This window comes from Nannospalax galili, unplaced genomic scaffold (genome assembly GCF_000622305.1).
Source record: "Nannospalax galili isolate Female #2095 unplaced genomic scaffold, S.galili_v1.0 scaffold54, whole genome shotgun sequence".
In the NCBI taxonomy this organism is placed as follows: domain Eukaryota; kingdom Metazoa; phylum Chordata; class Mammalia; order Rodentia; family Spalacidae; genus Nannospalax; species Nannospalax galili.
Genome location: NW_008341028.1, coordinates 11,349,043 through 11,375,013, shown reverse-complemented (window position 1 = coordinate 11,375,013; position 25,971 = coordinate 11,349,043). Strand labels below are relative to the sequence as shown.

Here is a 25,971-nt window from a genome sequence, read left to right as displayed (position 1 = left end):
GGCTCTAGTGGGAGAGGAAGGCTGTCTATCTGATGAGTTTATATTCATACTAAGATGCCAAGGAACTCAGAAAGTAAGTTTAAAACCTCATTTAATTTTATGTCTTGTAGAGTTTATAATCAGTAAAAGATTGTACAAGCGTAATAATTCCTCTGTAAACCTAAAAATGTACAGCCAATTTTGAAAGAGATGTACCCTAGCTCAGAAAAATGTTATTGAATAGGTTAATGCTGTTGTAATGAAATGCTTCTTCTAATAAAAAAAAAAAAGAAATATTCTCAAATAAATTCATGATCTACTCAAAAAAATCTCTAAAGTTGCCATGGGTTGTGCACACACTTTTAATCCCAGCACTTGGGAGACAGAGGTAGGTGGATCTCTTTTAGACTGAATCCAACCTGGTCTACATAGTGAGTTCCAGCCCAGCTGGGGCTACAGGGAAACCCTGTCTCAAAAAGCCACACACACACACACACACACACACACACACACACACACACACACACACAAATCAGGAAAGAGAAGGGAGGGAAAGGGGAGGAGAGGATATGGAGGGAAAGGGGGGAGGGTAGAGAAGAGAGAAAAGAGGGAGGAGGGGAGGAGAAGGGAGGGGAGAGAAGAGGGAGGAGAGGAGAGGAGGGGAGGGGAGGGGTGGGGAGGAAAGAAGAAGAAAAGAGAAAACTGAAATTGGTCTTTATTTCCTGGGGGCATTTGCTGAACCCAGTGAAACTGAGCTTTGGTTTAGATGATCTTTCAAGGCCCTGGGATTCAAGACAGATCCCAGGAGCCACCCAAGCTGGAGAGTCTAACGTAACATAGACTCATAAATCTGGGACTCAAAGGCTAGACCCTCAAGCTGAGATGTAAATAGTGATAAACTTCCCTACCTGCTACCCCAGAAATATTGCCTATCTCAACACTTGGGTCTAAATGGAAAGGGAAGAAAACTCTTTCCTGATTACTTTTAACCACAAACCAAAATTTGAAGCTGGAATCCACACTGACTAGGTGGTCTAAAATATTCCAAGAGGAGAAACAATTTTTTGAAGAAGTCTATGTCTTTTTATGACTACAAGAATCTGACAACAGATTAAATTCCTCAACAACCCCGGAGAACGCCCAAAGATAATGAATGAAGCAGTGCCCAAAACAACAAAACAACTAGCAGTTCAGAAAGAAATAAAAGCTCTATGGCCTGTGAAAACAGGCAGCACGGTCATGCTGGCTAAGACCTCATTTAACAGATTATTGAACAAGGTATGTTTTTAGAACCTTATAATAGGGGCTGGAAAAATGGCTCGAAAGTTAAAAGCTGTTCTTGCAGAGGACCCGAGTTCAGTTCCCAACACCTAGGTCTTGCAGTTCATAACCAACTATAACTCCAGCTCCAAGGAACTCTACTCCCTTCTCTGGCCTCTCTGGGTACACACACAGATGCACATAGAGAGACACATAAATAAATAAAATAAATCTCTAAAAAAAAACCTATAATAATCTATTCAGAAATAAAAAGCAGATTTGAAAATCTGAGCAAAATCCAAGTAGATTTAAATACACCAAACTTCTAGAAATAAGACAATTAAAAAATTTTAAAACTCCAAACCTAAAGACAAAGGAATCAAACTCCTGCCCCACCTTTCTTGTATCAGCTGCTCTTTGCAGTAAAGAAAGAAACCAGAAAAGTTACCTTCACAAAAGGTGAAAGAGGGGTGGGGGGAGCAAGGTGGGAGAAAACACCCCTGACCTGAGATCCTGAATGCAACAATGAAGTAAACAGTGAAAAGTAGTGGTTATCATGTGAAGAGGAGATGGGAAACTACTAAAAGTGAAGTAAGTCAGCAAGACCTGAGCCCACAGTCAGGTTTAGCATAGTAAACCAAATTAATATATCAAAAGATAACAGGATCCAGCTAGGAGTGGAAACAAATCACAGGAAATTTGGGTACCAATTTTTATCTGAGTATCATTATATCAATAATTTGTAAAAAATTTCTGCAAAAAAGTTCTAATTCCTGAGGGTTAAAAGTATGGCTCACTCAAGTAAACACAAATGTATTTTATTTTAATAGCAGTTCACAGCTTTAAAAGGCAGAACTCTGGAGAGATGGCTCAGTGGTTAAGAGCACTGACTGCTCTTACAGAAGACTTGGGTTCAATTCCCAGCACCCACGTAGAGGCTACGAACCATCCTTAACTCCAATTCCAGGGGAATCCAACGTCCTCTTCTGACATCTGTGGCACTGCATGACACGGGTGCACTCACATACATACAGGCAATACATTCATACACATAAAATAAAAATAATAAATAAAATATTTTTTCAAAGGTCAGAAACTCTGAAAGTTAGTGCCTTAGATAGGATGAAAGACTGTGGGTGAGGCAATCATGCTCTACCAAGAGGGTATGAAGTGAGAGCTAGGTGGAGTCGTGTGTGTGCCCACACTCAACACACTAGCACACATTGGAGAAATACAACTCCCTTCTTAAGGAGTGACAGAAATGCTATGCCTTGGAGGAAGCAAGAACCTTTCATATCTAGGTCAGGGGACAGATGGCTTTGTGAGGTGAGGGAGATTGGAAGTATACACACACACACACATACACATACACACACACACACACACACACACACACACACACACACACACACACACACAAGACAAGATGACCCAACAGTGCTAGTGAATAGCAAGCTCTATCATTAATGTGAGCAAAGACTGATTTTCTGCTATTATCTTCCTGCTCAGCTTCTCTATCCCTGGTAGTAAACCCAATCTGCAAACTGACTCCATGCCTTAGTCCTAGGGGATAGGGAACATATGTCCCAGGACTGAGCCTGCTGTACCCTGTACATCTTTGGCCAGAGTGATTACTTCCAACTGGGTACGTGACCTAATTAAGAACAATCAAAATCCTCTGCAGCAGTACCACCCAAATGTGCATCTGAATGGCTAGGGGCCTACAAAAATGACAGCTCTGATGGAGGAGGTCAAGACTTGGCTTTCTGCACTCTGAATAAGCTTCCCAGTGAAGTGAACACTGATGGTTCAGAGACACAGCTTTGAACATGAAGGCTCCTCAGAAACTTCTGCCAGAGTTTTCAAGGATGGAATGCCCTTCACTCAGAGCTGCCAAGCTGCAGTTTATGTCTCTGTCACTTGGGGTTTAGTGTGCTTTCTGTCGTTATACAGTTGTAGGAAACAAAAGCCATACGCTCACCTTCTGTCACTCTACAATGTCATCTCTGGTGTTTTACACAAAGAACTGCATAATAAATGTCCATCAATAGCCAATAGAAGAAAAACAAGTTCCTCAGATGAAAGAGATGAAGATATGGAGGAGGATCAGCTGTTACCACTACTGAGGGCAAAGTGAAGGGCCCCTGGGCATCCTTGAGATTCTCCTAACTCACCCAGCTAGGAGGAACTGGCAGCACAGACACAGTCGCCATGGTGGCCATTGTGGAGAATAAAGAGCCATTATCCCAGATGTATAAACAGCGTCCTCCCAAAACAAGCTCAAAGAAACAGCAGAAAAATATTAATCTTGCTAACAGATTCATTCAGTGTTGCCCACAGGAATCTTAAAACTAAAAACTATGGTCTCTAACTTGAGCATCTGCAACTGACAATGTCAGTTTCTTTTTACTCATAGGCAGAAAGCTTTATGATTAAAGGACCTGAGCAGACATTTCTCAAAAGAGTATATGCAGTCAGTCAATAGGCCTATTAAAAAAACATCAGAGAAGGGCTGAGAGATGGTTCAGTGGTTAAGAGCACTGGTGTCTCTTACAGGGACCTGGGTTTGGTTCTCAGGACCCACATGGTGGCTAGCGATGGTCAGTAACTCCAGTTCCAGGGGATCTGATGCCATCTTCTGGCCTCAACAGGCATTGCACACATGTGGTGCATTTACACGCATGTAGATAAATCACTCAAACACATAAAATCTAAATAAATAAGTAAATAAAAATTTACCATCAATGGATTCCAGCTGAAAGCACAAGGAGACCTACCTCACTCCTGTTTGGATTGCTATCTGAAAAGACACATGGTAGGTGTTGAGGACACGGAGTGCAAAGGTTTGAATCTCAAATGCCCCCCACAGGCTCATGTTTTGAATACTTGTTCCTCACCTGGTGGTGATATTTTGGGAAGCTGTTGGGCCTTTAGGACATGGGACCTACCTACAGGAGCAGGGGCATGTCTTCCAAGGTTTTACTGCCCCTGGTTCCTACCCTGCTCTTATCTGCCATGGTGTGAACCAGCTACACCACAACATGCTCTATGAACACAGCTGCTCTATCATGCCTTCATCACCTCAACTTCCCGAAACCCTCATAAGTCCTTGGCCAAAGTGAAGCTTTCCTCCCTTAAGTTGCTTCTGTGAGGTACTATGGATGCAAAAGTAATCAGCACATGGAGAAAGGGAACCTCGTTATACAGTTGGTGGGAATTCAAATTAGTATAGCCATTATGGAAAACTGTGTGGAGTGTCTCCAAAAATGAAAAGCAGAACTAGTATGTGACTCAGCAATCCCATTTCTGGGTATTCTATTCAAGGGACATGAGGATGCAACATGATATTTTGTCTCCCATGTTCCCAGCAACACCATTCACGCAGCTACTATAGGAAACCAATCCAAGTGTCCACTGATGGATGAAAGGACAAGTCCATGTGCTGTAGTGGACAACGCCTGAGGAAAAACATCCAAGGTTGCCCATGGCCTCTACATGTGCACACATGAATATGTACACAGGCATACAACATAAAAAGGGGAAAAAAAGTGTGAGGTACATATGCACAGCACAATATAATCAACCATAACAGAGAAGAAATTCTTGTTCTTTATGACAATATGGATAAAAGTGGAGGACCCTGGACTAAGTGAAATAGGCCAGGAAAAGGACAAGTACTACATTACCTCACTTATATGGGAATCTTTAAAAAACAAAACAAAACAAAACAAAAACCAGGGTCTCTCTGTGCCCTGGCTGGTATAGAACTTGCTATGTAGGCCAGGTTGGCCTCAAACTCACGCAGATCTTCCCTCTTCCCACTTCTGCACAACCAACTCTGGCTGGTGTGTGGAATGTGAAACAGTTGAACTCATAGTAGTAGTAAACAGAATGGTTATAAGGGCTGAGGGGCTGGGAGCAGTGAGTGCTGGGGTAATTGGAGAGATGTTGTTCAAAGGATACAAAATGTTTATTAGGCAGAAGGAATGAGTCCAAGACATCTATTGTATAACATGGTGATTATGTTTAATAACAACGTGCTGTGTTATGAAAACTGCAAAGAGTATCTTAAATGTTCTTATCACAAAATGATATGTGAGATATGGGTATGATTTTTTATTTCTATGTGTGTGTGTGCATGCATGTGTGTGTGTGTACTGATGAATATGCCACCTATGTGAGGGGGTCAGATGACCCCATCACATCCCCTTGGAGTGGGACTTCAGGCAGTTTTGAGCCACCCCATATAGGTACTGGGACCTGAACTCATGTCCTCTGGAAGAGCAGTATGTGCTGTTAATCACTGAGCCATCTCTCCAGTCCTGATAAGGCACATTAATTAGCTTGAACTACTCATTCTACAAGATATGTATTATATCTTAACATCAAATTTAATACTGTATGTATAAAACTTTATCAATTAAAACTACTTTTCAAAACACCAAAACAATGCCCAATGCCCAGAGACTAAGTTTTGAACTACCCTTTAAGATATTTAGGGTTTATAATTAGGTCATTGGATAACTTTTGGTGCACTTGGGATAAACAAAGCTGTTACATTTCCTTTTAAGGCAACAATCCAGAAGCATTCTCCTTCATTTGTATGCAAGGGAGAATTTTTAAAAGAGAAAAATTCCCCTCTTTTGGTTAAGTCATGCACTCTTCAAGATCAGGCAATTCTTTTCCTTCCTCGTCAAGTTAAACTTCAGTGCTGCAAAAAAGTTACCTTCAATAATAAAAATGAATATGGAAAAAGTAAAGAATTCAATTTCTACCCCATGCACACATGCTTTTTTATGGTTTGGATCTTTGATATCTCCAGAGGGTCCCCAATGCAACGGCGCGCACAAGTGCGGGCCTTTGGGAGGTGACTGGATCATGAGAGCTCTGAACTCATGCATGGATTCATAACCTAGTGGGACACTGGAAGGGTATGGAAATTTCAGAAGGGGGAGGACTACTTGGGGGAAGTGGCCTTGAGAGTGTGCCCTTGAAGGGCAGATTCCATCCCAACTCACTTCTCTGCACCTTCCCCTCTCATTCCAAGCTGCCAGGAGCTACCCAGATTCCTTCCAAGGGGAACTTATGCCATGATGTACTACTCAGCTACAGATGTAAAACCATGAGGTCAAATCACCATAAGCGGAACTTCTGAAACAATGAGCTGAAATAAAGTATTCCTCTTTAAGCCGATTTCTCTGATACTTTGTCATAGTGATAGAAAGTGACTAGCACACCCAAGGACAACTCCACAAAGAAGTAATGCATTGGATAACAAAGACAGAGATGATCACTGCACATAACATGGACTCATACTAACTTCTCTGATTTGCCTTTGGACCGTGCGGTATGTGGGATTCAACCTTACTCCTAGAGGAAGCATTCTCAGTCTTCCAATTCCTTGGCCAGCGGCAATGCAAGCACATATCTAATTCAGGAAAGATTTATTGGGAAGCCGGACTGTGGGACAGAGAGAGGTTCTGTGGTTAAGAGTGCTTGCTAAACAATCACAAAGACAGAACTGGAGTTCAGATCCCAGCACCAAGGTAAAAAGCCAGGCATCCCACAAATGAAATGCCTAGAACTCCGGACCCAAGCAATCTGATGCCCTTTTATGGCCCTTGAGCATGCACAGGCATGCACACTCACACACATGTTCTCTCGTTCTCTCTCTCTCTCTCTCTCTCTCTCTCTCTCTCATACATAAATGAATAAATAAATAAAATGAACATTTAAAAAGAATCCTGACTATAAGTGGATGTCAAAATTGCATTCTGCCATTCTGAACTCTGTTTGTCTGATTCCTGTATGTTTGCAATTGATTTAAAGCTTTAGAGCGGAAGATAAGGGCCACTTGAAACACCAAGCCAGCAGCTTCTACAGCACCTTCAAAAACAGTATTAACATCTTATGTATTTTTCCATCACAAATAAGAAAAACTTTTTTTCCCTCTGAGAACATCATCATCCTGCAGGATCAGAGGTAGTTCCTGATCCACTTAGTTCTTTCTTCAATCTGTTTTTTAAAAATTATTTTATTTATTTTTATTTTATGTGTATGAGTATACTGCCTGCATGCATGGAAGTGCACCCTTGTCATGCAATGCCTGTAGAGGTCAGAAGAGGGTGTCAGATCCCCGGGAACTGGAGTTATGGATGGTTGTTAGCCACCATGTGGGTGCTGGGTATTGAACATAGGTTCTCTGCAAGAGTTGCCAGTGCTCTTAACTGCTGAGCCATCTCTCCAGCTCCTTGAGTAGAGTTTAAAGAATCTAAATAATAGATTTCAACTTCTAATCCACTTCTAATATATTCATTTCAAATATCAGGAAAGGTTTAGACAGAGAACTCTGTTTGTCTGATTCCTGTATGTTTGCAATTGATTTAAAGCTTTAGAGCGGAAGATAAGGGCCACTTGAAACACCAAGCCAGCAGCTTCTACAGCACCTTCAAAAACAGTAAACATCTTATGTATTTTTCCATCACAAATAAGAAAAACTTTTTTTCCCTCTGAGAACATCATCATCCTGCAGGATCAGAGGTAGTTCCTGATCCACTTAGTTCTTTCTTCAATCTGTTTTTTAAAAATTATTTTATTTATTTTTATTTTATGTGTATGAGTATACTGCCTGCATGCATGGAAGTGCACCCTTGTCATGCAATGCCTGTAGAGGTCAGAAGAGGGTGTCAGATCCCCGGGAACTGGAGTTATGGATGGTTGTTAGCCACCATGTGGGTGCTGGGTATTGAACATAGGTTCTCTGCAAGAGTTGCCAGTGCTCTTAACTGCTGAGCCATCTCTCCAGCTCCTTGAGTAGAGTTTAAAGAATCTAAATAATAGATTTCAATTTCTAATCCACTTCTAATCTATTCATTTCAAATATCAGGAAAGGTTTAGACAGAAAAGCTAATCCATCAAATAAAGATTAGATTATATAATTAGCTCTTAAATACAAGGATAGTCTATTGTTGACTTATAAAGCATCCATGCCCTTTAAGTATGGACAAATTAGAGGCAAAGGTGATACGCGATCAAAAATTTGAAAACCTGGTAGACAGAACTTGCAATTTTAGTCACGATGATACCAGATTTGTTCTCGTACTGTAAACTGCTATGAAACAGGATGGAATATAGAACCCAAGAGTTAAATGACATACAGTGTATGGCTGTGGCCCTTGAGAGAAGAGAAATGCAAGAAAGACCTAAGACAGCTTGGCTCCTGCCTGGAGACACTTTCCAGACCACAGGACCCACTTGGCAGTAGGACCAAAAAGAACAGCGGTCTCACTGGAGAGATGAGACACACACCAAAGTCTGGGCCTGCTGGGAGTACTGGGAGGTAGGTCAGGTGGGTAGTAGAAAAGCAGCAACACACAGAGAAGGAAAACCTGCGTGGGGTCTCTCAGAGCACAGAGAAGGAAAACCTGCGTGGGGTCTCTCAGAGCATCAGGCCAAATATCCTAACGTACATGCACAGAGTTTGATGCACAAAGCCTAGCAAAATGTAATTACTGAGGGGCTGTGAGATCAAGAGCATCTAGAGACCACACAGAGAGAGGAGACAATGGAATTCCAACCAAAGTGAAGACACTTCACGACACCCAGATAATACACTGGAGGCCCCCAAAAGCCAGGCTTCAAGTATAGGTCTGCTATAGAATGTCACTATTCTTATGTTTCTCCATGGTGATGGATTTAAAGGGTCATTAAATAGATACAGTCCTTGAGAGTGATCTAGAATTTATTTCCCAGAGCCACGTGTTTACATTCCTAACAGAAATAAAATCTGGAGCCATTTGCTTACATTCCAAAGCCAATTGGCTAAGAGATCTTCCCCTTTTCTCCTTAGGAGGTATTTCTGTTTGGAAGATAGGCTGTGCTTTCTCTTTCTTTGTCTCTTGGTCTCTGTCTCTGTCTCTCCCTTCCTCCCTTCCTCTCTTCCTTTCTCTCTCTCCAGTTTCTTTTTCTTCTCTGGAGAGAAGGCACAGATATGTAAACAATTCCTATATAAACTCTGAGATTAATAATGTGGGGTCCTCCTATGTGCTAAGGCTACTCCCCACACACGTAGACAGCACATGCCTTTATCACTTAGGCCCAAGAGGAAAGACAGAGCATGGTAAACAATACAAAACACTCTGTAGATACATACCAGTCTCTCACTGACCTAGAAATCTTCTGCTTACTGTAAGAGCAAAACAAATACAGATATTAAACATATCATCTAGCTCTGACTAATGATGTTTACCTAACCTTCCAACCAAAAAGTTACTGTTTATAACGTAAAGAAGCTCACTGAGCATGTGCTCCCCTTGTAACCTGGGCATATAATCTTAATCCCTCAAGACCAATCCTTGCTCTCTACACAGGACAGTGAGTGAATGTGGATGTGCATAATTAACACATCAAAGGATGGAAAGTAGTGTGTTTTTCTCATTGAAAACAGTGAGAAGAGTGGAGAAGCCTGTATGTAACTATAACTCTGTGTGATACTCTAGGCCTAGGGATCAAATGACAAGACTGTCCATTAAAATAAGGGTGGGCCCTGGCTTGTACATCCCCATCTCATGCTGGAGATATATTTGAATAAAAGAATGAGCAAAAAGGCCTGGCTGCAGAGCACAGTTCCAAGAGAACTGAAGGAATGAGTGCTTGGCAGTTTCGGTCGACCCTTGCTCTTTAAACTGAATGCTAAGAGTCGGGCTGTTTCCTGAGTCAGGCACAACTGTGATGTGGCCTAGAAATGCTGCATACCCCATGCTATTATTAAAAATCTCTAAATACTCAAAATAAGTCTCAGGCAAAAACTTTAAAAAATTCTTTTGATTTATTTTTATTTATGTGTACGAGTGTTATGCTTGCATGTATGTAAGTGCATCAGTGTCAGGCAGGGCCCACAGAGGACAGAAGAGGGTGCCAGATCCCCTGGAACTAGAGTTATGGACAGTTGTTAGCTGCCATGTAGGTGCTGGGTCAATAAAAAGCTATAAAATATAAAATACATATTAAAGAGGAAAAAAAGTACCTAGGAAAATATAGATTTTGGAAGTAGTAAGCTAGGACTTTAAAATAGTATTTTAGATAATAAAAAATATCCATATAAATCAGATCTTTTCCCACTGGAGGAGTTTGATTGTCTCTGCAACAGATGATTTAGGAACTACCAGAAGGAAGGTGTCAACTTTTCTCCAAGAAAGAAATTTACATCTTTTCAAATGTTCAAAAAATATACAATTGCCGGGCATGGTGGAGCAGTCCTTTAATCCCAGCACCCAGGAGGCAGAGACAGGTGCACCTCTATAAGACCCAGGCCAGCCTGGTCTATATAGCAAGTTCTAGGCAGCTGAGGCTATAGGTAGATCCTGCCTAAAAACAACAGTAACAAAAACACAGCTGACATCTCAAACCACTAAACAGAGTCTGTAGTCTGGAAGATCTTGAGACAGTTATCAACAACAATCCAATGTGAATACAAGGTCTTAACTCGGCTTCTTTCTCAGATTTTTTAGCAGATTTACATGCCAAGGCATGGCTGAACAATCAGGTACAAACTAAATCCTCAGACAACTACACAAGATAATTTTCTGAAAGAAGCTGTTACAAGTTGTTTATGACCTTCCCCTAGGCTCAGGGACCATTTCAGAAGAGGGGGCAGAAAGACTGTAAGAGCCAGGGAAGAGGTGCATGTGCATGACATACAGAAATAGTCCTACAGGAACCTGGGACCCTTCTCATACAAAACTGTAGAGATGGTGTCAGCATACACAAGACCCATGCAAATATAGCAGGCAAAAACCCAGCATAGAACTGTGATAATGAACAGAAAGCCCCAACCTTAGTCAAAGAATTATTGGCAGATGATTACTGCTGGGTGAGGAAGAGCTGATCTTCTTGAAGGGAGTGTCTCTAGATAGGCTGACTAAACCCTGGAGGACAGACTTGCACTGAGGGACATCTGGGGACACTAACTTTACATAATAGGCCTTACCACAAATGACAAAATGTATAAACTCCAGTGGGGGGGAGAACTACGGGAGGGTGCCAAAGGGGAAGGGGGGAGGGGGCACAAAGATGATTTTCTGTATGAAATACACAAAGATTCAATAATTTTTAAAATATTTTTATTTATTGTTTTTATTTCATGTGTATGCATGTATTGCCTGCATGTAGGTAAGTGCACCCATATCATGCAATGTCCACGGAGGACAGAAGAGGCTGTCGGATCCCATGGAACTGGAGTTAAGGACAGCTGTTAGCTGCCATGTGAGTGCTGGGATTCGAGCCTGGGTCCTCTGCAAGAACAGCCAGTGTTCTTAACCACTGAGTCATCTCTCCAGCCCCTCAATAAAAATTTTTAAAAGTTTATGAATACTGAAAAACATCAGACTCAATCTGACTCGATGAATGAATGCATAACTGTAAACCTGCTGTGCCAGATGAGATGGGGGCTATGAAAGCATAGACACTGCTGTGCTCTAAGAAACTCTCCAAGTAGCAGAGAAGAAACAGTGTTCTTCATCTGGGGTTTGAGTTCGGATCACAAAGAAGAAACAAAAGCTCCTCCAGTAGCCCAAAGTTCTGCACACAGAAGTACACCTATGAGCTTAAGCATGGTTGATTTTTAGACGTATTTCCTCAAATTAACTGACTAATTTGTTTGGTCATTTCAATATTTTGCTCTTGTTCATTTGACTTTGTTTCAAGTGGCTACATTCACTATATTTAGAATTTTTATTTGTATCCTTGCTACCTCAAATCGGTTGTGGAAGTGTTTCTATGACCTAACTACAAGAACAGCTACATAGTAGCTTTCGTACTAGTTTTCTTTACTTTGTTTTTAAATAATTTTGTATTTAATCTACTTATACCCTAATTCGTTTCTGACTTTTAATATCTTTGCACTTGTAGAAAAAACAAAAAGGAAATCATAACACATATTTGTTTCAATTTGTCATGCTTGTTTGTTTTTGAACCTAGAAACAACTACCCAATATTTAATCACAAATAATTTTAAGGTTTAAAGCCTTTCTTTTTCATAATATTCAACAAAAAGTATATAAATTCTAGAATCTTCATATTAATAAATCCTCAAAAGTTCTTTGATTCACTACTGCTTTTTAAAAAATTTTATTTATTATTTTTACTCTTTTTTATGTGTATGAGTATATTGCCTGCATATATTTGAGAGCACCCATGTCGTGCAATGCCGCGGAGGAAAGAGGGCTTCGAATTCCCCTGGAACTGGAGTTAAAGACAGTTCATAACTGCCATGTGGGTGCTGGGAATCGAACCCGGGTCCTCTGCAAGAGCAGTCAGTGCTCTTAACCACTGAGCCATCTCTCCAGCACCATCATTACTGCTTTTAGAAATGTTAATTCAGCTGGACTTGGTGGCACGGGCCTTTAATCCCAGCCCTCTGGGGACAGAGACAGGTAGATCTCTGTGAGTTTGAGGCGCGCCCAGTCTACATAGCAAGTTCCAGGCCAGCTGGGGCTACAGGGAGCCCCTATCATAGCAAGCGTTATCCCCTGGGTAGGGTAACACCAATTAAACTCTTTTGTATAAAAATAATATGATGTTTATAAAACTGTAGCTTTCCACATGGCTATTTCAAGTGTCCTTAGTGTTGTGTCCTTCTCCCCACACCCTCCTCCACCTTACCTTCCCATCATTCTCCCTTCTTTTTTTTTACTTTTATTTTTATTTTTTGGGTCCTTTTGAGACAGGGTCTCCCTGTAGCCTCAGCTGTCCTGGAACTCCCTATGTAGACCAGGCTGGCCTCGAACTCACAGAGATCCACCTGCCTCTGCCTCCCAAGTGCTGGGATTAAAGGCGTGCGCCATCATGCTGGGCCACTCTCCCTTCTTAAAAGTCCCTCCCCATTTATTTCCCTTCCCCTTCATATCACCTGTGTTCTACTATCCCCCTCCTTTAAGACCTATCTTCCCTCACCAACCAATGGGTCCATTCTAGTTTCCTGGACTCTACAGGTACTCCAAGTTAAGCATACTCATATTAGTGAAAACATGTAACATCTGTCCTTGGGCCTCTTGCAAGGCAGCTTACTCTGTGTCAACCCTGGAAATAAAACTATTTGGGGGCTCTTACCTGATTCCCATAAGATTTTACGGTTACCTCTTCAGAGCAGGGGGATGTTTTGGTAGCAAAAAGCTCCCTGGGAGAATGCTGGTCAGATGAATAAAATCTACGGTCTGGATAAAGACCCAACTTCCCAGTTTCACTGGTCAATCACCTGGTCATAGGACCACCCTATGGCGGGCTCACCTTAAGTTATGCTAAAGAGATGGGCAGAATACTTAGTGCATTTGTGACATGGTGAACATCTCCTGCCTGGAATCCTGCCCCTTAGTACAGTTCTTGTGGATCTGGGTTGCAGACCTTTGGCTCTCTAAATTTTGCCCACTTTTCTAAATTCTTCAGAAAAGCATAATCTCTCCTTCTTTATATTTCGTTTCTAACCATGTTTTCTTTAATGCTTTGGGCTGCCCAAATGTTTTGGATTTCTTCACCTTTTTCTTGTACAATTCCCTTCTCCTCACCATGTGGCTGCTAGTCCCACCGCCAGGTCTGTCTGATCTCGGTGGTCGCTTCAAACCAGCATGGCTTCATGGCTTTATTTCCCTTCTCCCCTCCATACTCCTACACAAGGCAGCTGCTGAGATTTCCAGTTTGCCTGCCCTGAGGATTTTTCCTTAAATGCTAATGAAATCGCCCTAAAGCTTAAAAAATAGCACTTTAAGGCAGCTTGAGGGCACACAGCTGCAGAGGTGGCAGGATGCTGAGTTTAGCTACACGCAAGTTCAAGGCTAGCCTGGGCTGCACAGCAAGACCCTGCTTCTAAATAAATAATGAATAAATACATGAACATGTGTCTATGTTAATTCATTGCCCTGAGTATCTGTCAGCCTCTCAACTACGCATGTGTGAATCCAGTGACAAAGGGTGTGCAGCCAGTTCCCAAGGACTTAGTTTAATTTCAGTTCAAGAAACCTTTCTTTCAGAAAAACACACAAACATGAAGATTTATTTGCACTCATGAAAATGAATCTTTATAACTACAATAAAAACTAGAAAATTGTGACTTGAAAATCATATTTATAAACTGGTGGAGAAGGCATGGATGGTCTGATAGAGAAAAAAATCTCTAACAAAGGCAATCTTTGAATTGAAAATAATGATAATTTTGGAAAGATTAATCTCAGCTGTTTTTTTTCTTTTTTTGTAGCCCCAGCTGATCTGGAACTCACTATGGAGACCAGGCTGGCCTCAATCTCACAGAGATCCTCCTGACTCTACCTCCAAGTACTAGGATTAAAGGTGTTTGCCACCATGCCTGACTAAAATCTCAAGATTTTATCAAGAGGAGCTAGATAGCACATGCAGTGCCTACCTCTGCTTCAGAATGTCATAAATATAGCCCATGACAGCATTTCTATGTATTTTTGTACTTGCAGTTTTAATGCTTTAAATGACTAAAGGTTTCAAAAGGACTGATAGAAAAAAAATAACATAAAGCATATAGTAACAGTAAAGAGCAACTCCTATTCATTAGATTTTTTTTGCCTCTCTCCTTCAGAGGACACTAACATAAGAGAATAAAGCAGGCATGGTAGAGGGTCCCCATTTCCCGGTACATTTGTTTTCTTTGGTCCCTTTTTTTAAACTGCAAGGCTTACAAAAATGATCCTTAGAAAATACAACTTCTGATAGTTACTAAGACACTTAAGCAAGAAGAAAAAAAAACCCAGTGCAGTAGAAAACCCCATATAAGGAAAATTGGAATGGTCACATGGTCAGCTTCTCACTATCCTGTGACAACTCTGCCCTGCCTCCACTGGCATCACCTGGTTTACAGGGGCTCCCTGAAGCCTTTAACCTGTGTTCATGTCATTTAAATACTTCTCTCTTGGAAGTCAACTTTACATACAATTTAGTGGATTAGAAGATACACTGCAACTACATTCTGTTAACTTTAAAAGGCTACCTCAAAGCAAAACAATCATGATCTGTAATTATTCAAAATGCAATAAAGACACGTTAAGGCATATGAAGAAGTTGATCTCCAATACTTATTTATCTCCAGAAACATTTACAGATAATAGTACAATTTCAAAGTTCTAGGTGAATGACAGTGATCTAAGTGATCGAAGTTTCCCTAAATCAGAAGGAAACCTTGCACTTGCCTAGCCATGTACAGATCCTGGGGTCATCCCCAGCAAAACACACACACAGGGTCATCCCCAGAAAAACACACACACACACACAATATGAGAGAGAGAGAGAGAGAGAGAGAGAGAGAGAGAGAGAGAGAACAAGAGATGGAAGAGTTCTCTAACGATTGTAATTCCTATAAAAAATCATTAAAGTCTATCAGCATTGCTTCCACAAAAAATAAAACAGAAGCCTAGATTAAAAGTTTTGATGGCAAGATGTGGTGGCTCACACCTGTAATCCTAGCAACTGGGAAGCTGGGGCAGGAGGATTGCTGTGATTTCAAGGCTAGTCTGGGATACAATGTAAGGCTCTGTCTCAAAAAAAAAAAAAAAAAAAAAAAAAAGCCAACAAAACTAAACAGCCACCAAAACAAACAAAAAGTTTCACTAACATCATAAAGAGAAGACGGAGCCCACAGCATTGTCTTACTAAGGAAAGGCATAATGGAGGTCCATTCTAGCAGGTAGTAGTGTTTAGTCACCAACATGGTTTAGGAATTCCAGTTCATGTTATTCTTATTTTTTATAAATGCCCTACAGCCACTGCAGTTCCAGACTGGACATACCCCAAGGATCAACGGACCCTTGATACGATCCATTGCATATCCAAAAGGCTTCATTTCTACAGGTCTGTCTTATATCTAGACAGTCTGGGCACTAGCCTCACTGACAAATCAATACATTGACCTAGAAGCCAACTGCCAAGAGAATTCTGGTTGCTTGTAGCTTTAAACTTCACAAGTCTAGGAACTGAAAATAATCCAAATGACCCAGTGATAGCATGGAAAGGGCACAGCAGAACAAGACCTTAGGCCACACGGAAACCTCTGCATTGGAGGAATTAAACTCTTCTTGTAATTCTTTGCGGGGGAGGAGAGAGGGCCAGAGTCTTCATATATAGCCCTGGTTAGCTTGGAACTCACTTGTAGACCAAGCTGGCCTCAAAGTCACAGAGATCTACTTGCCTTTGCCTCCCGAGTGCTGGGATTAATGGTATGCACCACCATGCTGGCTATTTCTTGTAATTTTTTTATATACTACTAATATTTGTATTAAGGGCATATATGTGTAGATGCTGCAGAGGGCAAAAACAGCAGAACAGATACAGTCCTTTTCCTTTGCTAAGACCAAAGTCTAGCAGGGGGATCATTTAAAGTCACAGTTCAATGAACTATGAGCACTGCAGTAGTTGTACAGGAAACAGGAAGTTCTTACATCAAACTTCAAGACCCCACACTGCAGTAATAGTGCAGGAAACAGGAAGTTCTTAAATCAAACTTCAAGACCCCACACTGCAGTAATAGTACAGGAAACAGGAAGTTCTTAAATCTAACTTCAAGACCCCACAATGCAGTAATAGTACAGGAAACAGGAAGTTCTTAAATCAAACTTCAAGACCCCACAATGCAGTAATAGTACAGGAAATAGGAAGTTCTTAAAGCAAACTTCAAGACCCCACAGTATTTTTTTTAACTTATAAAGAAAACCCTTTTTCAAACTCATAGTAAGATCTTCATATGATCTCACTGATCTCTACATACAAATCTCATACATACAAATGTATGCCCGGATCCACTCATGAACACTTAAAGGTAGAAAATGTCCATGAAAATGCATTTCCCTTACAAGGTATGACAGACTCTGATATTTTCTATTCTATTCTCATTTTCCTGGTTGTAAATTACTAAGCTGGTTTTTAGATCTCTGGATATGTTTTGACTTTCTGTCTGGAAAACAGATCACTGATATTTTCAAACAGGAATAATTACTTGCTTAAGAGACAAATTACTGAATTTGAATTAAAACTACAGAATTAGGGGAAAAAAAAAACCAAAAACAAAAATAAAAACAAAAAGCCAGGGAAGTAGAATCCATGGAAACCCCAAAAGCTGTGTTTAGCAGATGGGTTTGTGCATGTTAAGGTTTGTGAACTCTTGATGTTATTTAATCTGAGCATGTGATCTGGAGTCATTCTTATAGTGAAAGAAAAGAAAAAAAAACACTACTACTAAAGGTGAAGGTGGACACAATGACGGAGCAGAGAGTATATACCACATGTTTAAGGAAGCTCAGTGGAACAGGAATGTAGACACTGAGGAAAGAAAGGAGGGTGGAAAGGTAGGCATGGCTCACTCTGCAAGCCCTCCTCTTCTAGTGTATTCCATACCATCTCAAGAATACTTGGCTTCAAAGGGAAATTCTCACACATTACAACACAGATGAGCCTTGAGTACAGAAATAAGCTAGACATAAAAATGCAAACACTGCAGGATTTCCCACTTGTGAGACCCAAGCAATCAGGGACAGAAGGGAGAATGCTGGTTGCTAGGGCCTGGGGACAGAGAGTCATAGAGATTTGTTAGGGGGTACAGACTTTCAGGTTCACAAGATGAAAAAGATCTGGAGATTGACCAAGAAATAATGTAAATGTATCTCACACTGTAAAATGCAAAATTTAAAAATGGTTGAGATGGTACTTTTCAGGTTGGATATATCTTACCACAATTAAAAAAAAAAATCAAACAACATGGCTGGGCTTGGTGGTGCACACCTTTAATCCCAGTACTCAGGAGGCAGAGCCAGGCAGATCTCTGTAGTTACAAACCAGCTGGGGCTACAGGGAGACCCTGTCTCAAAAAACAAAACCAGAAAACAAAACAAAACAACAAAAACAAGGAAAGCTTAGATCAGGGTCCTCAGCTGGTGTTTGACCTTGACTATGCTGACTCCTCTCCATGGATGCTCAATTCCCCTCAGGTTTAGAAACAAAAGCATTCACTTCTATGAAATCAAGGTATTACAAACCAGCTGGGGCTACAGGGAGACCCTGTCTCAAAAAACAAAACCAGAAAACAAAACAAAACAACAAAAACAAGGAAAGCTTAGATCAGGGTCCTCAGCTGGTGTTTGACCTTGACTATGCTGACTCCTCTCCATGGATGCTCAATTCCCCTCAGGTTTAGAAACAAAAGCATTCACTTCTATGAAATCAAGGTACTAGAACTATGAGCTACTTCTCCCTGTATTTAAAAAAAAAAAAAAAAAAGAATATGCAACAAAATTTTGCACTGCCTCACTAGACGAGAACACCCTGCTGAAAAAATTCACAAACAAATCCACAAGAAATATTTTTCGCATAACACTTATACATAGAATATTTAAAAAAAAAAAAAAAAAAGAATATGCAACAGAATTCTGCACTGTCTCACTAGACGAGACAGACCTGGTGAAACAATCTCATAACAAATCCCTGACAAATATTTTTGTTTAGAAAACTTCTTAAAGGGTTTGGGAAAGTTTTGCATAAAATAAGTCCGATATAAAATAACCTCTAAGCTATTACAAGTCTCACCTTGAGGAAGCATAACTCAGTGGCTCCCAAATCTATCAATGAACTACACACGGGATCCTCTGAGAAGTTTTAATAAAACACTGGCCTTACTTCACGCATCCCGAGTAGATGAGCAAGCAGTGAACCAGGGACCGTGCTTTTTTTGGGGGGAGGGGGTCGGTTAAGACAAGATTCTCCCTGCAGCCCCAGCTAGCCTGGAACTTACTATGGAAACCAAGTAGGCCTTGATCTCACAGCGATCTGCCTGCCTCTGCCTCCAGAATGCTGGGATTAAAGATGTGTGTCACCACACGTGGCAGGACTGTGCAGTTTTAAGGAGCCTTTCTGAGGCTCCTTAAGCAGTTGTCAACATAATCTTCATCCTTTCAAAATTTCTTTAAATGACTTTAAAATGACTGACAATGTCCACCTCAGCCCTAGAAAACCAGGGAGAATTCTGTTGATAGGCAGAGAACAAGAAGGAATTTCTGGACAGTAGGAAGAGATGGAGTCAATGAAACCCCAATTGCCAAAGAGCCTCTAATGGACAAGCAGTGAATTAACAGTCATCATCAGAGCCCCAGAAGATTCCTTAGAACAGAGGCAGCAAGGGCTGGGAGCAGATGTGAGTCAGCTACCAGGCAATTAGGGAAGGGCTTGGTAGTAATTTGCTTCCTCATTCTTGGGGTGGCTGAAAATGGAAGAGAGAAGGGCAGGGTTCTAGGTGCGCTCTGGTGGCCAAGACCAACAGGCAAGTTTCCTTCCCCCATGTGTACATCCCAAGGGAAGCCCCTCTGCAGAGCAGACACCCTCCCTCCTGCATCCTCCGCACAAAAGGCTCCTGTATTGGCATCGACATTCACAGGGGCTTTCTTTTAAACCCATGTTGAAAAAATAAACCTAATAGCCCCTCATTAAATGGACTGCTGGCCAAAACAGAAGCAAACATTTCCATTCATTTAGTTTGTAATAGTAACAAATGCAGGTACTAACTCCAAAGACAAAAGAAAATTCCAGAAATCAGTCAATGTTATTTTTAAAAAGTGGGGGAGGAGCTGGGAACACCATAGCTCACTTGGTGGCATTCTGGCCTAGCACAGCTGAGGCCTGGGTTGGATCCCCAGTACCTCACAAACCAGGCATGGTAATATATTCTCTGTAATCACAGCACTCTGCAGGAAGAGGCAGGAGAATCAGAAGTTCAGGGTCATCCCCAGGTACATAGGGAGTTTGAGTCCAGCCTGGGCTAGAGACTGTGTCTCAAAAGTTAAAAAAATAAAAAATAAAAAAGCAAACAAAAGAAAGAAAAGTAAAGAAAAAGCTACTAATAAAAAACACAGGCTACTTGGAAACTACAACGAGGTCAGGAAGAACAAAGCCAAACTACACCTTAGAAGAAGGGCTAGACAACACAATGGGAGGAGCTTGCCTGAAGGAGGAATAAACACAGCTGATCCTCCTGATAATCACAGATTGTTTCTCTCAGGGTCATCATCCCCTGCAGCACCACATGGGCTAGGGGAGAGCCCAGGGTTAATTCAGGGTGAGGAAGAGAAGGACCAGGATCTTAAATAAGCCGCCCCCCACCCAAGGTGAACCTAGGTCCCTGAGTCTTCTGCATCAAATTTGCCCAGGATGTACTCCTCCTGGAACATGTGGGCACCCTTCATTTTTCTGAGGTTTTTTCTTCTCTTGGGGCTCAGTTGAGCCCACTTCCCACTCAGCAGGTCTCCTTGACTTCCCTTCCCAGGCTGACTTGTGTTCATCTCTGTGCTCTCCCATTATCCCTCTTTACCGCCACAGCTAAGTCTAACATGCTTCGTCGAGCTCTTCATTCTGATCAGCACTTTCAGTCTCTGTCTTTCTCATAGACTATGGTTCCTCAAAAGAAAGGCACTGGTTCAATTCAGGTAGAAACCTGGGCTGTCATTCACTTTCCACTTACACCTTCTGTGCTTACTGATGGAACTAAGCCACCGTTCTAACACCCTTGTGCAAGCATACAATAGTGTTCTGTCCACCGCACTCACAGTTAACCCACCATTCAATACAAGTACCTATTTATGCCATGTTGGAGCTCTCTGAATTCCGTAGTGGGCCATCGCATTTTGGAAGTTTCTGTATTTCCACCAGGTATCTAACAGTTGATGCAAATGGACCATTAAGAATCCAACAACTTGGTGAAAACCTAGGAAGTCCTACAACAAAAAGGGTCAGTAATATTTTCGTTCCCCTTAAATGGTCAATGGTCACACACAGGTATTTTCTTTTTTAAAAAAAATATTTTATTTATTATTTTTATTTTATGTGTATGTGTGTAATTGCCTACATATAGGTAAGTGTACCTGTATCATGCAATGCCTGTGGAGGACAGAAGAGACTGTTGGATCCCCTGGAACTGGAGTTACGGACAGTTGTTAGCTGCCATGTGGGTGCTGGGATTCGAACCCGGGTCTTCTGCAAGAACAGTCAATGTTCTTACCTTGCTGAGCCATCTCTCCAGCCCCCACACTTGGGTATTTTCATTTGCCAGATGCTATCTGAAGGTTCTCCACAGTCAGTCCTAAAAGGTACTAGGAAATCTGGCTTTTCTTCTGTTTTTCTCCTGAAGTGTACAGCCTGGCAAGTGTATTACGCCAGAATACAGGAGGACAATAGAATCCTGAAAATATACTGTCACCATTACAGGCTGTCTGCTAGTCCAACTACCCAAGATACTTCTATCTTGAGTAAAGTTTATAGAAATAGTCTAAGATTTTTTTTCTCCCCTTGACCCAATGTATTTATGATACCAAACCTCCTGGGCTACATGTGTCAATTGGGAACACAGCAAAAATATCTACTTTGCTTTAATAACAGATGAGGTGGAAACACTAGACATGTTTCGAGCAGGCTGACAGAAACAGAGAAAGCAGGTCAGGAAGAGAAAGCAAGCCTTGGAATTCTTGGCTCACTGATGTCTCAGTTTCTTGGGAAATCATGCTTTTTCAAGAAAAAAATCCTTTTAATCTTACTTTTATTTTGTTAGGTAAGTCAAAACTCCCAGATTTTAGAAGAAAGTTCTTCAATATATAAGCAACCAAAGCCAACGCCCTACAGAGCCCAAAGTTTAGGAATTCAGAAGTTCAATGCCCTGGGGGCCTGGGAGTGTCATAATCCCTATCTAAGCAAACATAGAGCTCTCCTAAATGCTCTCCTTTAAAAGGTAAGAAATCAAGGAAGGAGTGAGTTCTACCACAGTTGGGGAAATCTAAGGGTTTGCAGCAGTTTACACAACTAGTATTTCTTCTTCTCTGGAGCTTTAATGGTCTTTGGGTAGAAATTCCCTAAAGGAAACCAAGTGTCCTTCATTGCCAACAAAAAGAAACCCTGCCTCCCCACAAGAGAGCTGGGCAACCGCAGCACTGCAGAGGTAAACAGAAGTCCTTCAGGAAACTTTAATGTTTTTCAATGGAGGAGAATAAAGAAAGATTAAGGTATTTCCTTTGAAATAACTTCTCACTTCTCTCTACAAAGCTCACCATCTTAGATAATAGCCATCTTTCAGAGGTACAGTGTAGGAAGACCAGGTTAACACTCATGTATGGTGCAGGAGGAAAAGATATGAACAGAAAAATGCACAAAATCACATGGGTTTTTAATAGTTGAGGCACAGGCCTTGAGCTCAGGAAGAGGCGTGTCCTAAGCTCCTTTAACATACTGTTTACCCTCATAGAAAAGCAAGCCCAAAGAATAACCTTGAAGAAAAAGAACCCAGGGAGAGTCAAAAGGTCTAGCTCAAACTAAGAAGGAGAAGGAAAGAATTAAGAGGGAAAGTGGGGTCCTTTTGCAGTGGAAAGTCCCACCCTGCCTCTACTTCAGTTCTGGAACCTTCCACACTAACACTGAATAAGACATAACATAAAAGGTGACATGCTTTCAATATCTGGAAAAGAAAATGTACATTTGTACATTCTAACACGCCTTCACTTCCAGTACCCACGCTAAGCAGAGATGGCCTAATTAGCATGCAGCTGAGTGACAAATATAGCCTGCTTTATCAAAACTGCTCATTAGCTGTACAAATTGTAGTTGATAATCTATGAAAGAAATTCTAATTCAGCTAAGTCAGTGAATGTCAAACAAAGGACAGCAAAATACATGTTGAAATTTCCATGTTCTGATCTTAGAAGAGTGGCTCTCGGATATAATTAAATCAAGGCGCAGGCTTTGCTAATTGCATCATTTTAGCAACAGAGGCAATAAGGCACATAAAGAGCTTTCTTTTTCCAACAAAGAACTTTGTCACAAGGCTATCTGAACATTTTCAAATTTATAATCTTTCCTGTCAAAAACCTCTCCACCAGCATTTACAATCTCAGCTTAAAACACTAGAGCCCACACAAACAAGATATCAATAAATGACAAGTTGGGAGTTTCCACATACCTAGATATATTGTTGAAGCTGAGAAACAGACGTTGGAGGCAGGGCAAATTATCCACATCTCTCTAGAAGGAAACAGAAAGCAAAAATTGATCAGTTGAAAGGGGGAAAAAATCTATTGAAATGCCTTCTTGCTCAGCTGTTGAAGACAAGTCATTTCTGTTTGCTGCAACCTTGCTACACAGTTGATTTCTACTGGGCACTGAGCCCCATTCTTCTCCACTGCAGATTAAATGGGAGGGTTTCAGTACATCCGCAGAGCGAGCTGCACCACTCTCAAGGTAAAAAGCACAGAAGGGAACGGGAGCGCTGCGGCTAGCCTCTTTCAGCATGCTTTTGGGAAAGACGCCAAGATGCTACCTCAGCATTTACTGTAGCACACTCGGCCTGATCAAACATTTGTTCCAAGTCACTAAAGGAAGTGTGATCAAACATTTGTCCCAAGTCACTTTTCAAAGGTCATTCAAAAGCTTTGTGAATCCATACAAAAGTATGGAATCCAAACAATAGTAAGAATTTCAAAGCCATTTGCCTCATTATTGTCAAACTGTTGGAAATAGATTACTCAGTTATAAATGAACCAATACACTCATTATTCCCCCCATAAAACTAAAAGCAGATCATAATGTCAGTGAAGGGAACTGTAAGGCCAACCCTAATCTCAGCACAAACTGGAGGTTTTTACAGTCTATGCAAACATTTGTTAAAAGCATACCACCAACATTTAAAAAGTTGTCCTTAGCAAATATTGAAATATTCAGGCTCAAATAATTACAAAAAAAAAAAAAAAAACCAAGCAAGAGTACCTAATTTCATTAGGCCAAAAAGACAAACCTTCTGAAAATCATGACATTTACTGGAGGAACAGACTTCAGAGGAAGCTCAGCAATTTTACCCTGCCTACAGCCGTGCTGTTCGTAAGAGGACAGAGTTAGCTGAGGCCACCGCAGGGGCAGGACCAGGGTGCAGGGGAGGTGGTCGGGCAATACCTCCTGTCCCAAAGGCTGAGGCAGGACTACATTCCTGGTTTCAGCCTTCTGCTCCTCAAAATACTACTGCTGCTTCCCACAGAAAGTGGGCTTTCATTTCTAGTGCAGTATCCTTTCTAACAATTGCCATCCTCAGACCTACCCCTGAACACCCTGATACACAGAGGTGAGGTAGTGCTTTCTAGATCTTCCCGTGGTCAAGGTCTAAGTCTTCCAAAAACAGATCAGCAGTCCTTTTCTCCTGATGGGTGGTGGGCTAAGAAATTTGGCAAACTTCTTGAATCCTCTCTGAAGAGATGCCATCTTCAACTTTCCCATGGGGGAGGCATGCATGCTTTATTCCAGGGCCCTACTTTCCACAGGAATCGACTGTTTTTCTTATGTTTCTAGGAATAGGAAATCATAGCTGAACTTCCTGGGAACCCTCTCTCTACTCTGGGGGAATCTCTTCTTCCCAATTCTTCCTGAAGTCTGCCTGAGCTATTCCTGGGTGCAAGCAGACACCCAGCTGGGAGAAAATGAAAGGCAGTTGTCTGTATCCCCTTTGAATCAAAGCATCATTTTTAAAAGCTGTACTGTATTTTTGATCTCTTGCACACCGTCTTCAGAGAGTACAGACAGACACCTTTTGAGACATGATTTTTTGCAGTTAAAGTACAAATTCAAATTATTTTTGAGAGTTTGCCTGGGTAAGTTTGGCTGCTGCGCCCACTGCGCCTTGACTCCCAAAGCCTCATTCACCCTCCCAACACTTCCACCCCATCTCTCCTCCCAGCAAGGGGACTGGCACATTTCCTGTCTTGGCACCCCAGACCTCTGGACTGACCTCTTGGCCCACACTCCACACTGCTTCCTGATCCTAAACATTCAGACCAAACCAATTCCTCTCTCTAGTCCCCACCTCCCTTTGCCTCTCTGCTGGGCCCAGCCAGACAGCTTCCTGGGGCCAGCAGCTTGCCTGGGTAAGTTTGGCTGCTGCTCCCACTGCACCTTGACTCCCCCAGACTCATTCACCCTCACATCTCCCCCACCCCATGTCTCCTCCTAGCAGGGGCACTGGCCCATCTCTTATCTTGACACCCTAGACTCATGGACTGACCTTTTAGCCCAGAATCCCCACTGCTTCCTAATCCTTTGCATCCAGACCAACCCAATGCCTCCCCGTGGTCCCCAGGAGCCCTCCGGCCTCTTCTCCCTTCCACCTCCCTTTGCATCCCTGGGGGCCAGCATCTTTCTAGGGCCCTGCTCCCAGGCAATCCCAGCCCTCAAATTCCTGAGGCCAGCACACTTCCTAGAGGGATCCAGACCTTAGGAGAAAGCCTGAGAGCATCTGATCCTCATCCAACTTGGGCCTCTGTGGGAACTCCTGAGCAGCAAGATGAAAGCAATTTGGCCACTCCAATATAAAATCAAAAGAGAGAACCTGAAGCCTAGACCAACAGCTTTTCATGCCCAACAAGTAAACCACAAAGGCACATAAAGTTTACAAAAAGAAGCAGACCTAAACTCAACAAAGGAAGGCTTGTGTCTCACACATGAACCAGAATCTATAAAAGAAATCCACATGTCAAAGTCACAGAGAAAAATAATAACATGAAAAATCAAAATAATATATCCCCACCAAGTACCAACAGTCCTGTAGAGACTACAATGAGAGCCCCCTAGAGATAACATCGGACATGAAACTCAAAAGAACAATTATAAACATAAAAGAATTCAGTGAATTTAAAGAACACACAAAGAAAGAAATCAAAG

At 41.6% G+C, this 25,971-nt stretch overlaps 1 protein-coding gene across 17 annotated transcripts in view; it reads right to left on the bottom strand.

The window, feature by feature from the left end:
• Lrrc49 (leucine rich repeat containing 49) overlaps positions 1 to 25,971 on the bottom strand; it is a 193,716-nt gene that overhangs the window by 98,993 nt on the left and 68,752 nt on the right. For 14 of the 17 annotated variants that reach the window (XM_017798982.2, XM_029565041.1, XM_029565043.1 and 11 more), the window contains one exon: positions 23,231 to 23,292. In XM_017798982.2, coding sequence (XP_017654471.1) covers positions 23,231 to 23,292 — 62 coding nt within the window. Of the gene's footprint in view, positions 1 to 20,861; positions 21,003 to 21,149; positions 21,185 to 23,230; positions 23,293 to 23,400; positions 23,551 to 25,971 lie in introns of those variants that run through there. The other 3 variants (XM_029565045.1, XM_029565046.1, XM_029565044.1) reach the window with 3 other exon arrangements.